This window comes from Salmo salar, chromosome 07 (genome assembly GCF_965601325.2).
Source record: "Salmo salar chromosome 07, fSalSal1, whole genome shotgun sequence".
Taxonomy (NCBI): domain Eukaryota; kingdom Metazoa; phylum Chordata; class Actinopteri; order Salmoniformes; family Salmonidae; genus Salmo; species Salmo salar.
The window spans coordinates 63966030-63981727 of NC_138297.1; the positions used below are offsets into that span (position 1 = coordinate 63966030).

Here is a 15698-nt window from a genome sequence, read left to right on the forward strand (position 1 = left end):
CCCACCTCCTCAACAGTCTTTACTCTGCTCCCCTGCAGTCATTCCCCCACCTCCTCAACAGTCTTTACTCTGCTCCCCTGCAGTCATTCCCCCACCTCCTCAACAGTCTTTACTCTGCTCCCCTGCAGTCATTCCTTCCACCTCCTCAACAGTCTTTACTCTGCTCCCCTGCAGTCATTCCCCCCACCTCCTCAACAGTCTTTACTCTGCTCCCCTGCAGTCATTCCCCTCACCTCCTCAACAGTCTTTACTCTGCTCCCCTGCAGTCATTCCCCCCACCTCCTCAACAGTCTTTACTCTGCTCCCCTGCAGTCATTCCCCCACCTCCTCAACAGTCTTTACTCTGCTCCCCTGCAGTCATTCCCCCCACCTCCTCAACAGTCTTTACTCTGCTCGCCTGCAGTCATTCCCCCCACCTCCTCAACAGTCTTTACTCTGCTCCCCTGCAGTCATTCCCCTCACCTCCTCAACAGTCTTTACTCTGCTCCCCTGCAGTCATTCCCCCACCTCCTCAACAGTCTTTACTCTGCTCCCCTGCAGTCATTCCCCCACCTCCTCAACAGTCTTTACTCTGCTCCCCTGCAGTCATTCCCCCACCTCCTCAACAGTCTTTACTCTGCTCCCCTGCAGTCATTCCCCCACCTCCTCAACAGTCTTTACTCTGCTCCCCTGCAGTCATTCCCCCACCTCCTCAACAGTCTTTACTCTGCTCCCCTGCAGTGTTTCCCCCACCTCCTCAACAGTCTTTCCTCTGCCTCCACCCCAGTGGACATGTATTATTCATCACTGCCACAGTTATTATGATGTATATAGTGCTATTTCTATTGTTTTATTACCATTGTCATTATTTTATTTCCCTTAGTCCTGCATGTTGGAGCTTGGAGCCTAAGATTTTCACTGTACCCTGTAATCACACCTGAAACCCTGTACATGTGACTATTAAACACTGAATCAGACCCTGAACAATAGTCCTATAAGTCTACCCTGATTCTCACACCGGTCCAGGCGTGGTGAACCGTGAGTCTACCCTGATTCTCACACCGGTCCAGGCGTGGTGAACCGTGAGTCTACCCTGATTCTCACACCGGTCCAGGCGTGGTGAACCGTGAGTCTACCCTGATTCTCACACCGGTCCAGGCGTGGTGAACCGTGAGTCTACCCTGATTCTCACACCGGTCCAGGCGTGGTTAACCGTGAGTCTACCCTGATTCTCACAACGGTCCAGGCGTGGTGAACCGTGAGTCTACCCTGATTCTCACAACGGTTCAGGCTTGGTGAACCGTGAGTCTACCCTGATTCTCACACCGGTCCAGGCGTGGTGAACCGTGAGTCTACCCTGATTCTCACACCGGTCCAGACGTGGTGAACCGTGAGTCTACCCTGATTCTCACACCGGTCCAGGTGTGGTGAACCGTGAGTCTACCCTGATTCTCACAACGGTCCAGGCGTGGTGAACCGTGAGTCTACCCTGATTCTCACACCGGTCCAGGCGTGGTGAACCGTGAGTCAGGCTGCAGGTTTAACCTGCTACGTGTGGTCTGAGTTCCATAATGTTCTAATAGGCTACATGTCCTACATTATTGCACAACGTTAGTCTAATATGATCCAGTAATGCTCGAGACCTTCAGGAACAACTACACTGATGTGACAGAGGAAATAAAGCTCAACAGAATGGAATGATGCAAAATGTAAGGTACAAATTGAAGAAAACTAACACTTATAAATGTATGTGGGTATTACTGATGGTGGCTCCTGATAGTGCCTAATATTTAACATGATACAAATTGTCAAATACAACGGCGAAAAGCCCAGTCATAAAACATTTGAAAGCGCATACATCAAGTTAGCAGGTTCAGCCCTACATAAGCCTGTAGCTTGGATCTCCACATTTCATCCACGCAAATTATGAGGGCATACAATTAAAATTCTGAATAACGGCTCAGCTATTTATAGCCTATTTCACTGTCCCACTTGAGACCAGTAGGTTCACTAGACCTTATTCATGGTTTCATCACGCGTAAAGGTGGTGGAATTATGAGGGAATTAAATCAAGGTCAGAATACGACGTATCTGTAGACACCTCGGCCACACTCTAGCCTCCACCCCAAACCAAACCGAGGTCAGAATACACCTCCACCACACTCTAGCCTCCACCCCAAACAAAACCGAGGTCAGAATACACCTCCACCACACTCTAGCCTCCACCCCAAACCAAACCGAGGTCAGAATACACCTCCGCCACACTCTAGTCTCCACCCCAAACCGAGGTCAGAATACACCTCCACCACACTCTAGCCTCCACCCCAAACCAAACCGAGGTCAGAATACACCTCCACCACACTCTAGCCTCCACGCCAAATCAAACCGAGGTCAGAATACACCTCCGCCACACTCTAGCCTCCACCCCAAACAAAACCGAGGTCAGAATACACCTCCGCCACACTCTAGTCTCCACCCCAAACCAAACCGAGGTCAGAATACACCTCCACCACACTCTAGTCTCCACCCCAAACCAAACCGAGGTCAGAATATGCGTAGAGAGAAGTGCATCTAAAGGGAATTACGTTCCATTTACACTCGCTTAACTCGGGTCGGAATCCCCCCTATGAATATGAGAATGAACAGCAGAAGGAATGTGTCTGTGTTTCTCTGTTGTACCTTCTTCACTTCCTCTCTTGGCTGCAACAACAGTCCAAGAATCCTCTGATTGGCAACAAAAAAAATGACATTCCACTGCTTAGACAGCTGGAAGTAACAAACATCAGCAACTACACAATGCAATTAACACCTTTACCGGACTGCTTAGACAGCTGGAAGTAACAAACATCAGCAACTACACAATGCAATTAACACCTTTACCGGACTGCTTAGACAGCTGGAAGTAACAAACATCAGCAACTACACAATGCAATTAACACCTTTACCGGACTGCTTAGACAGCTGGAAGTAACAAACATCAGCAACTACACAATGCAATTAACACCTTTACCGGACTGCTTAGACAGCTGGAAGTAACAAACATCAGCAACTACACAATGCAATTAACACCTTTGAGAGAAATGTAACTTTTACCTCCGGTAGTCTCTTCAGAATGCTGAACTTCAGCTCCTCGTTGGCATCATTGTTGTCTAGATCTACACAAGAGGAAAAATAGACCGTTTTTTAATGACTTAAAATCATCGAAACCTTTCATCTTCAGTAATACTGTTTCTATTGTCCCAGGAGGACTTTCTGGGAGTGTGAAAAACACCAAGGTAAAGTCCATATCAAACATTATCAACCATCTCTGACTACTACATTATTCAAAACACTTTAAGGGCAATTACACTAATTCATTTTGCCACTTTCTTACACAGAACTTATTCCCCAGAATTCTGACATTTTCCTTATCACCGTCTAGACTAATTACGGAAAACTTCATGTTTTGTACTTTGCTTTCATCTTCAGAGATTGTTTTGTTTGTCCCCTGAGGAAGAGCTGTGATATAAACTGTACTGAAACTGGCCAAGCATGAAACAGTTTCTAGTATTGCCTTCTGATTGTTACCAGGTACAAAAAGAGTCAGTGTTCCTGTTACCACACTAACATCCCACTGTTTGGGTATTGTAACATCTTAATACAAGACTGTATTGTAATGGAATATCTTAAAAGATTGAGATGTCAATGCAAGTATTGATAAACGTGTCCAAGCATGAACGGGTATCTAGGGCTGTAAGCATTGCACCATTCTTCTTACCAGGTACTGACTATCTGTCAGGGAGGGTCTGTACTAGTTGACCTTTGTATTACAAGAGAGTAACTCAAGACATGTAGATTCTCTGAAGCAAACTGTTTGGGTATAGCAATAACACTTCAATGTCTTTGTAAAGAAACAACTATAGATATGAAGATATGAATGCAAGTATTGTTGCAATTCAAACAGTGGATGAGGGATAAGGGCATGTTTAGTCTGAGCTTGTGTCTAACAGGGATAAAACCCTGCAGGACTGTGGGTGGGAGTGGTACTGGCACTTGGGCTTCTAGCGCTTACATTCCATTCTTTGTCTTGGTAAACACTACACTGTGCAACATCTACACAACACAGTCCCTCACTCCAGTCCCTCACTCCAGTCCCTCACTCCAGTCCCTCACTCCAACTACAGTACCAGCCAATCAGTTGTGTTGTGACAAGGTAGAGGTGGTATACAGAAGATAGCCCTATTTGGTAAAATACCAAGTCCATATTATGGCAAGAACAGCTCAAATAAGCAAAGAGAAACGACAGTCCATCATTACTTTAAGACATGAAGGTCCGTCAATCCGGGAAATTTCAAGAACTTTTAATGTTTCTTCAAGTGCAGTCGCAAAAACTATCAAGCACTATGATGAAACAAGTGTCCTAACGAGAGAGCACATGTTCTATGCCAGGCGAAATTATGACTGTCTCATCAACCCTGCCAGGAAATGTAGAAACTTGATCTCCACTATAAAATGCATCTAGACATTATCTCCCATTTCTTACAGAGTAGCATTTGGTTTTCAACAGCAGAAATTTGTATAAAACCTGCTGTCTGTCTCTCCGACCATTTCAATTTTGTTTTCCCTACCGTCTCATATAAAGTGAATGTGTCCGAACTAGACAGACAACAAATTGAGCGGGTTGTCATAGCAACACACACAACTTTTTTTCCAGTTGACTAGCTAAATCTACATTTTGTTGCCAAAACTAAAATGGATGAGTAGAACATTTAGCTATTTTGATCTGGAGGACACTCCATTGAATGACCTAGAGAAAAGCCGCAACGAAAAAAACAGTTAAGAATACAAAGTGCGATGTGCGTTGCTTCGAGGGCTGGCTAGCAGAGAAGAAAAACAGTTGTTGACTTCAAAACTGTCACTAAGGAAGAGTTTAACATCCTTCTCCGATAGTTTTATGGAAATGTACGAAATGGGAAGGGGGAGCAGTACAGCATAAGTAGCTACCTGGCACTCCGGAGTGGGCTCAACGACCCACCTATCGGTCGCAGCTGGTGCCTTATGAAGGACACTGAATTTACCACCTCGAATCATGTATTTCTGGGCAACATCAAACAGCTAAGGCAAGGAAATGATAACACCCACCCTCCCACCACCGATAAGGACATGGCCCAGCTCCAAAACTCCCAGGCTCTGAATCCCGGTACACCAAGTGGTCTGGTCCAGAAAGTGTGGTTCGACCTCCAGAAACATCTGGGTCGAAGAGGAAATGAGGGGAACAGACAACTAAGCCCCACATTCAGCGCAGTATCCTCCAAATCTGGATGCCTGGGTATTATTGCCATCTTTTTTCCCCCATTCACCCATAGTCATGTCGCCGAAAATATCTAAATAAATGTTCCACTCATCCATTTTAGTTTTGGCAACAAAGTGTCGATTTAGCTAGTCAACTGGAAAAAAGTTGTGTGTGTTGCTATGACAACCAGCTCAATTTACATTTACATTTAAGTCATTTAGCAGACGCTCTTATCCAGAGCGACTTACAAAATGGTGCATTCACCTTATGATATCCAGTGGAACAACCACTTTACAATAGTGCATCTAAATCTTTTAAGGGGGGGGGGGGGGGGGGGGGTTAGAAGGATTACTTTATCCTATCCTAGGTATTCCTTAAAGAGGTGGGGTTTCAGGTGTCTCCGGAAGGTGGTGATTGACTCCGCTGTCCTGGCGTCGTGAGGGAGCTTGTTCCACCATTGGGGTGCCAGAGCAGCGAACAGTTTTGACTGGGCTGAGCAGGAACTGTGCTTCCTCAGAGGTAGGGGGGCCAGCAGGCCAGTGGTGGATGAACGCAGTGCCCTTGTTTGGGTGTAGGGCCTGATCAGAGCCTGAAGGTATGGAGGTGCCGTTCCCTTCACAGCTCCGTAGGCAATCACCATGGTCTTGTAGCGGATGCGAGCTTCAACTGGAAGCCAGTGGAGAGAGCGGAGGAGCGGGGTGACGTGAGAGAACTTGGGAAGGTTGAACACCAGACGGGCTTTTGTTTTCAATTTGTTGTCTGTCTGGTTCGGACACATTCACTTTATAGGAGACGGTGGAGATCGCAATTCAATATTGAAACAAAATTAATGTCTATGTGCTTTTTATAGTGGAGATCAAGTTTGTACATTTCCTGGCAGGATTGATGAGACTGTGGATTGCGCAGTGAAATGGAACATGGTAAATAGGCATTTCAACGTCGTAGATTTAGCCGCTGGTCATTTGTGAAATAGACACTGGCTGGAATGTGGTTTTAACCTATCAACATTCAGGATTAGACCCACTTGTTGTATAAACTTTGATAAACATACTTCATATTGTGTGTGTGTGTGTGTGTGTGTGTGTGTGTGTGGTGTACTGTATCTTTCTAACTTTGTAATGTCACCTTCACACTGAACTCCCAGACCTATAACTCAAAGGCTTTTTGACAGTTACAGTGACCATGATAAATCAATGAACAGAGCGACATCTTACATTTTGTGACTGAGCTATTGCTGTTAGTGTCCTCTGTTAGATTAGATTGACCTCTAGGTGTACGTCCCAAATGCCACACTATTCCTTATATAGTGCACTACTTTTGACCAGAACCCACTTTTGACACGGTTACAGTATTAATCTGTATTGAAGCATGGAGGAGGCAGACACGGTTACACTGTAAGTCAGACAGTGATGAATCTAAGAGGTTCCAGCTTACTGTGGAAAAGTACAGAACTGTATTGCCAATTCTCTGACTCAGTATTCATGAGGACACACCTTCCTGTAGTAATTACTGAGAAATTACATTGTCACAATAGCTGAATCATGCCATCTGATAAATTGTGTGTATGTGTGTATATACAGGGTATATGCACGTATTGTGTGTCTATAGCCCTGTGTGTGTGTGTGTGTGTGTGTGTGTGTGTGTGTGTGTGTGTGTGTGTGTGTGTAGGGCAGTGTGAACCTGTCATGAGTCGTGAGACGAAGGTCTCAGTGAGCTGCAGCACACCATGGTCAACATACTGCAGGAAGGTGTGTCTGGGGAGACAGCGAACCCCCAACACGGACAGGAGAGTGTGATACCCTGCAGACACACAGCAACACCACATCAGATGCCGTTTGCTTGAATATTTATTTCATATTGTAGAGGCAGGTTCTCTATAAGCTCTGTTGAAGTGCTTTGTTATTATGAGACACTGGACAGGGAGGTTAAAATAAGTTTAATGCCTTGGTTATTTTGAGAAGGTTGAACAAGGTAAAATACATGAATAAACAGTGTTATTTAGAGAAGATGAAACAGGGTTCTTCTTACCAGGAGGGAGGGGGAGACACAGAGTGTTTGTAGCCTCCAGTATCCGACACATCACGTGAAACACTGCCCACTCCGCTGAACTCCCCTGCTGCTTTCTACAGCAGATAGGAGAGCAGATAGGATAGTTAACATCAATGGAACAGGACTTACATACACACTAACACACACACTAATAGACTAACACACAAACTGACACACACACTAACACACACACTAATAGACTAACACACAAACTGACACACACACTAACACACACACTAATAGACTAACACACAAACTGACACACACACACTAACACAAACTAAACACACACACTAACACACACACTAATAGACTAACACACAAACTGACACACACACACTAACACAAACTAAACACACACACTAACACACACACTAATAGACTAACACACAAACTGACACACACACACTAACACAAACTAAACACACACACTAACACACACACTAATAGACTAACACACAAACTGACACACACACACTAACACACACACTAATAGACTAACACACAAACTAAACACACACACTAACACACACACTAATAGACTAACACACAAACTGACACACACACACTAACACACACACTAATAGACTAACACACAAACTGACACACACACACTAACACAAACTAAACACACACACTAACACACACACTAATAGACTAACACACAAACTGACACACACACACTAACACAAACTAAACACACACACTAATAGACTAACACACACTAACACACACACTAACACACACACTAATAGACTAACACACACTAACACACACACTAATAGACTAACACACAAACTAAACACACACACTAACACACACACTAATAGACTAACACACAAACTGACACACACACACTAACACACACACTAATAGACTAACACACAAACTGACACACACACACTAACACACACACTAATAGACTAACACACAAACTGACACACACACACTAACACAAACTAAACACACACACTAACACACACACTAATAGACTAACACACAAACTGACACACACACACTAACACAAACTAAACACACACACTAACACACACACTAATAGACTAACACACAAACTGACACACACACACTAACACAAACTAAACACACACACTAACACACACACTAATAGACTAACACACAAACTGACACACACACACTAACACAAACTAAACACACACACTAACACACACACTAATAGACTAACACACAAACTGACACACACACACTAACACAAACTAAACACACACACTAACACAAACTAAACACACACACTAACACACACACTAATAGACTAACACACAAACTGACACACACACACTAACACAAACTAAACACACACACTAACACACACACTAATAGACTAACACACAAACTGACACACACACACTAACACAAACTAAACACACACACTAACACACACACTAATAGACTAACACACAAACTGACACACACACACTAACACAAACTAAACACACACACTAACACACACACTAATAGACTAACACACAAACTGACACACACACACTAACACAAACTAAACACACACACTAACACACACACTAATAGACTAACACACAAACTGACACACACACACTAACACAAACTAAACACACACACTAACACACACACTAATAGACTAACACACAAACTGACACACACACACTAACACAAACTAAACACACACACTAACACACACACTAATAGACTAACACACAAACTGACACACACACACTAACACAAACTAAACACACACACTAACACACACACTAATAGACTAACACACACACTAACACACACACTAACACAAACTAAACACACACACTAACACACACACTAATAGACTAACACACAAACTGACACACACACACTAACACACACACTAATAGACTAACACACACACTAACACACACACTAACACAAACTAAACACACACACTAACACACACACTAATAGACTAACACACAAACTGACACACACACACTAACACAAACTAAACACACACACTAACACACACACTAATAGACTAACACACAAACTGACACACACACACTAACACAAACTAAACACACACACTAACACACACACTAATAGACTAACACACACACTAACACACACACTAACACAAACTAAACACACACACTAACACACACACTAATAGACTAACACACAAACTGACACACACACACTAACACACACACTAATAGACTAACACACACACTAACACACACACTAACACAAACTAAACACACACACTAACACACACACTAATAGACTAACACACAAACTGACACACACACACTAACACAAACTAAACACACACACTAACACACAAACTAATAGACTAACACACAAACTGACACACACACACACACTAACACAGGGAGCAACTTACAAGCACAGCACCAGAGGGCCCAGTTTGTACTTCAGCCACACAGACTGCAGCATGCGTCTGATCAGCTCCAGCTACATACACACACACACCAAACACCCACACACCAAACACCCCCACACACCAAACACACACCCACATCAAAAACACACACAAAACACCCCCACACACACACCAAACAAGCACAAACACACACACACAGAAAAGAGGTCAGGGATGAATGCTCTTAGAATTTAAACATCTGATTTACTCAAATGTTACATGATAAGACCACTATTAAAGCGTTTCACATTCACTTCCTATTTCTACAGTTTCACACACTGTAACACTTCCTATTTTCTCTATTGAGCAACAAATGAATAGTAGTCCATGGCAACACGTAGCAAGAGCACTGGGGGGGGGGGGGGGCAGTGCCCCTGTGACAACAATTTTGGACCCCCTTGTGGCCCCCCCTAAATGTGGAGTATGAAATAATTTTTACATAACTAATTTTTGCTATCGTTCTTTTTTTACATCCGTTATTAGACAGTGGCAACGCGGAACACTAATGATTATAAACATGGTATTTTGCCTGCTAATGCCTGCAATGCAGTGAAGAAAACGATATGACAACAATAACGTCTAATGTAACTGGCCCCTCTAACAGTACAACTGGCCCCAGCTTGGCCCCCCCAGTTCAAATGGTCTAAAACCGCCACTGAGCAAGAGAAACAGGTGCTACTATGATTTATTTATACACTGCCACTTTCACACCCATTACATCCCGACACACACACACACACACCGCTAGCCAACTAACACACACTGTGACTGACCAAGCATGACTCCTCACATCCTCTTCTCCTCTCTCTCTTACTGCAATAACAGGAAGAAACACTACCACATTTACATCCTGACACACAATCTCACACTCACACACACTTTATGGAAAAGGCTTGTGTCTTCCTGAGATGGAGTGCATTATTCCCATGTAAGGTTCAGGGTGTTCTTCAGTCAGTGATATCTATGTATGATGTACCACACAGAGCCTCTCTGACGTCATGACTGAGCTGTGAACAGTGGGAAGTAGATCTGTCATCCACAGGAGGAAATAAATGTATTGGAGGATAATGGTTATTGTCATTTCTCAACTACAATCTGTTTGTCTCAGCCCTTTCTTTGTCAGCACAGACCTTTCTTTGTGTAACCATAAAAACAATGAAAACAGTGTTTGGGTAATGCACTGCAGAGTAAGAACACACCAGCTTGGCCACGTAGTTCACCACCAGCACGTCGATCTTCTTCTTCCCCAGACGAGGCAGGTGTCTGTTGAGGTGCTCTCTCAGCTTGTCCACCATCTATAGGAAACACAACACTTCACATTGAAGGTGTCTGTCTGTGTGGTTCCCTTGATGTTCCCGTTTACCCTGTTTCCCCGTTCCTCTGTTTCCCCGTTCCTCTGTGTCCCTGTTCCTCTGTGTCCCTGTTTCCTCTGTGTCCCTGTTTCCTCTGTTTCCCTGTTTCCTCTGTTTCCCTGTTCCTCTGTTTCCCTGTTCCTCTCTGTTTCCCTGTTCCTCTGTTTCCCTGTTCCTCTCTGTTTCCCTGTTCCTCTGTTTCCCTGTTTCCTCTGTTTCCCTGTTCCTCTGTTTCCCTGTTTCCCCTGTTTCCCCTGTTTCCCCTGTTTCCCTGTTCCTCTGTTTCCCTGTTTCCCTGTTTCCTCTGTTTCCCTGTTCCTCTGTTTCCCCTGTTTCCCTGTTTCCCTGTTTCCCTGTTTCCCTGTTCCTCTGTTTCCCCTGTTTCCCTGTTTCCCCTGTTTCCCCTGTTTCCCCTGTTTCCCTGTTCCTCTGTTTCCCCTGTTTCCTCTGTTTCCCCTGTTTCCTCTGTTTCCTTGTTTCCTCTGTTTCCCCTGTTTCCTCTGTTTCCCCTGTTTCCTCTGTTTCCTTGTTTCCTCTGTTTCCTCTGTTTCTCTGTTTCCCTGCTCCCCTGTTCCTCTAACAGTGTCCTACATTCTTATTAACAGTTAGGAGAGTGGCGCAGGAGCCTACTGGGACTTACATACACACACTGCAGGTAGGTACACACACACTGCAGGTACACACACACACACACAAACACACACACTGCAGGTACACACACACATTGCAGGTACACACACTGCAGGTACACACACACACACACACACACACACTGCAGGTACACACACACACACTGCAGGTACACACACACACACATTGCAGGCACACACACACACACACTGCAGGTACACACACACACACATTGCAGGCACACACACACACACATTGCAGGTACACACACACACACATTGCAGGTATACACACACACACATTGCAGGTATACACACACACACACACACACTCCTGGAGCAGGAGAGACCCATCTGACCTGCAGATGGAAGCCTGCTGGGAGCAGAGCTGATGGGTCTAAGAATAGTTACCCTGCTGGTTGATGCTGAGAGGACCACAGCTAGACTACCCTAGTGTTTTATAACTGGGGATAGGTAGAATAGTTACCCTGCTGGTTGATGCTGAGAGGACCACAGCTAGACTACCCTAGTGTTTTATAACTGGGGATAGGTAGAATAGTTACCCTGCTGGTTGATGCTGAGAGGACCACAGCTAGACTACCCTAGTGTTTTATAACTGGGGATAGGTAGAATAGTTACCCTGCTGGTTGATGCTGAGAGGACCACAGCTAGACTACCCTAGTGTTTTATAACTGGGGATAGGTAGAATAGTTACCCTGCTGGTTGATGCTGAGAGGACCACAGCTAGACTACCCTAGTGTTTTATAACTGGGGATAGGTAGAATAGTTACCCTGCTGGTTGATGCTGAGAGGACCACAGCTAGACTACCCTAGTGTTTTATAACTGGGGATAGGTAGAATAGTTACCCTGCTGGTTGATGCTGAGAGGACCACAGCTAGACTACCCTAGTGTTTTATAACTGGGGATAGGTAGAATAGTTACCCTGCTGAAACTGTAACGTCACTTAAACCTCAGGGACAGCAATTTCAGGATGGAAATAGTTACTGCTGTAAGGCTAACATCACTAAAAACTCCTGGGAATAGACTGCAATGTCAGGATCAAAAAGGGACAACTATTTTTATCATGCGTGTTGTGTGTGTGTTGTCAGCTAACTGCCTACCCTGATGAACCTTGGTCTTGGTAAGCTGGACAAGCCTGCATTCCAACCCAGCACTAAAACAGTGCTGACACTGATCTAAGGTCAGTTTAACATTTCCCCCCTAATGGTTACGATTAGGATCTGGGGAGGGTAAGCTGATCCTAGATCTGTCTGTGCCCGAGGGCACCTTCCACCCAGAGTATCATGGCTGCTGTATCCTCTGACTCACCAGGCCTATGAGCGCCCTCTGCTGGCTATCCTGCTCCTGGAACAACGGAACCACTTTCTGATCTGCAGAGGAAAACAATAACACAGTGTATTTAGACTTTTCATTACATCTCAGAGTTGTACATCAGGCAAAACAAACAGTCATGAGTCAGGATGAGGAAGAGGATTGCCTAATGATTTAAGAGAGACGAGTGGGTACGGTTACACATTTTGGGGAATATTCAGAGGTGGAAACTTTCCATGGGAATTAACCGGAATTAATGGCAATATATGCAAATTAATATTAATACCATTTAAATGTAGATGTTTTTTGCATTGGATATATTTACGATATCATATGAAGACAGACACAAACCTTTTACCTTATCATAAGTAGACATAATTCAAATGATTAAATCCTTCCAATTGAAATAAAAATATATATTTAGTACGAATTGAACTTTAATTAAATGAGTTGACTCTTCACATGGGATGATTTCACTGAACAACAAAAGAAAGGGAATATTGAATGATCACCAATGATCCATCGCATCTCCCAAAAACGTTTTCAACATTCATCTGTAAAATGATAGTCTAGAAACTAAAGCTTTGGTTGTCTTCCTCTCAGGCTTCCATCTCTTCTCCCTGGACCTCCTCAATGTCCACCTCTTGAACATCAGACTCTGAGGCCTCATCTTCACTGTCACTTTCCAACCTTGTTGAGGATGGCTCGTTGTCAGGCTCAAAAAGCCTCAAATTTGCCCGGATGGCAACCAATTTTTTGGGGGGTGGGATTTGGAGGATGATGGAGGCAACAGGGGAAAAAGTCTCAGATCTACAAAGTGTCTTCCACCAGGTGGCTGATGAGATATGTTGGCGCGACTGCCATATTGCATCTGCACCCCAAAGCCCTTGCTTGGAAGTGTACTCCGCCAGACTGCCAAGAACCTTGCCCTCATCCAGGCCAAGGTGGCGAGACACAGTAGTGATGACACCATAGGCCTTGTTGAGCTCTGCACCAGACAGGATGCTCTTGCCAGCATACTTGGGGTCCAACATGTACGCTGCGGCGTGTATGGGCTTCAGGCAGAAGTCTTCACGCTTTTTGATGTATTTCAGAACTGCAGTTTCCTCTGCTTGGAGCAACAGTGAAGTGGGCAGGGCAGTACGGATTTCTTCTCTTACATCTGCATTACATCTGCAAGCAGAGTCTGAACATCAGACAGGATGGCATTGTCTCCCTCAATGGCTACTGCTATAGGTTTCAGGAGTTTCAGGCTGCTTACCACTCTTTCCCAAAATACATCATCCAGGAGGATCCTCTTGACGGGGCTGTCCATATCGGCAGACTGTGATATGGCCATTTCTTGGAGAGACTCCTTCCCCTCCAGGAGACTGTCAAACATGATGACAACACCACCCCAACGGGTGTTGCTGGGCAGCTTCAATGTGGTGCTCTTATTCTTCTCACTTCGCTTGGTGAGGTAGATTGCTGATGAGCCTTCACATACCTAACCATTTCCTTGGCTCTCTTGTAGAGTGTATCCATTGTTTTCAGTGCCATGATGTCCTTGAGGAGCAGATTCAATGCATGAGCAGCACAGCCAATGGGTGTGATGTGAGGGTAGGACTCCTCCACTTTAGACCAAGCAGCCTTCATGTTCGCAGCATTGTCTGTCACCAGTGCAAATACCTTCTGTGGTCCAAGGTCATTGATGACTGCCTTCAGCTCATCTGCAATGTAGAGACCGGTGTGTCTGTTGTCCCTTGTGTCTGTGCTCCTGTAGAATACTGGTTGAGGGGTGGAGATGATGTAGTTAATTATTCCTTGCCCACGAACATTTAACCACCTATCAGAGATGACTGCAATACAGTCTGCTTTCTCTATGATTTGCTTGACCTTCACTTGAACTCTGGTGAACTCTGCATCCAGCAAATGAGTAGATCAAGCATGTCTGGTTGGAGGGGTGTATGCTGGGCAAAGAACATTCAGAAATCTCTTCCAATACACGTTGCCTGTGAGCATCAGAGGTGAACCAGTTGCATACACAGCTCGAGGAAGACATTCATCAGCATTTCTCTGACTACGTTCCTCCATTGAGTCAAAAAACATCTGATTCCAGGAGGACCATGAGCTGTTGCTATCGATAAGGTGTCTGATTCATCATTTTCACCTCGAATAGAAGTAGAGGGACTTTAGTCAGAGGTTGCTTGTTGTGAGCGCTGAGGGAACTTTATGCACTTGGCCAGATGATTCTGCATCTTTGTTGCATTCTTCACATATGATTTGGCACAGTATTTGCAAATGTACACAGCTTTTCCTTCTACATTAGCTACAGTGAAATATCCCCACATATCAGATAGTGCCCGTGGCATTTTCCTGTAAAGATTAGAAAAAAATGAGTAAAAAAAAAACAAATACAATTTCATGTACAGATAAATAGTTAAGCAGTTAGATTAAACAACTCCTTTGTAAGATAAATGTTTTAAAATGAAACATGTATGGAAACAGGTGAATTAACACTCAGTTAGCAGGCTCAAGAAAGCTAAAACCCACATGGTAGCAAAAGCTAACTAGCAGAAATTGTTAACAAGTTAGAAATGATTTAAACACACTTTGCTGTAGGCTACTATTTACTAGTTAACAAAAAATCATCTATGTCATATTATAGACATAG

The 15698-nt window shown here is 44.2% G+C and overlaps 1 protein-coding gene across 3 annotated transcripts in view; it reads right to left on the reverse strand.

The window, feature by feature from the left end:
- LOC106598502 (gamma-secretase-activating protein) overlaps nt 1-15698 on the reverse strand; it is a 40896-nt gene that overhangs the window by 4223 nt on the left and 20975 nt on the right. For 2 of the 3 annotated variants that reach the window (XM_082977901.1, XM_082977900.1), the window contains 6 exons: nt 13043-13104; nt 10931-11026; nt 9693-9763; nt 7280-7374; nt 6932-7051; nt 3073-3134 (listed from right to left, as the gene is read on the reverse strand). In XM_082977901.1, coding sequence (XP_082834027.1) covers nt 3073-3134; nt 6932-7051; nt 7280-7374; nt 9693-9763; nt 10931-11026; nt 13043-13104 — 506 coding nt within the window. The remainder of the gene's footprint in view (nt 1-3072; nt 3135-6931; nt 7052-7279; nt 7375-9692; nt 9764-10930; nt 11027-13042; nt 13105-15698) is intronic. The other variant, XM_082977902.1, reaches the window with a different exon arrangement.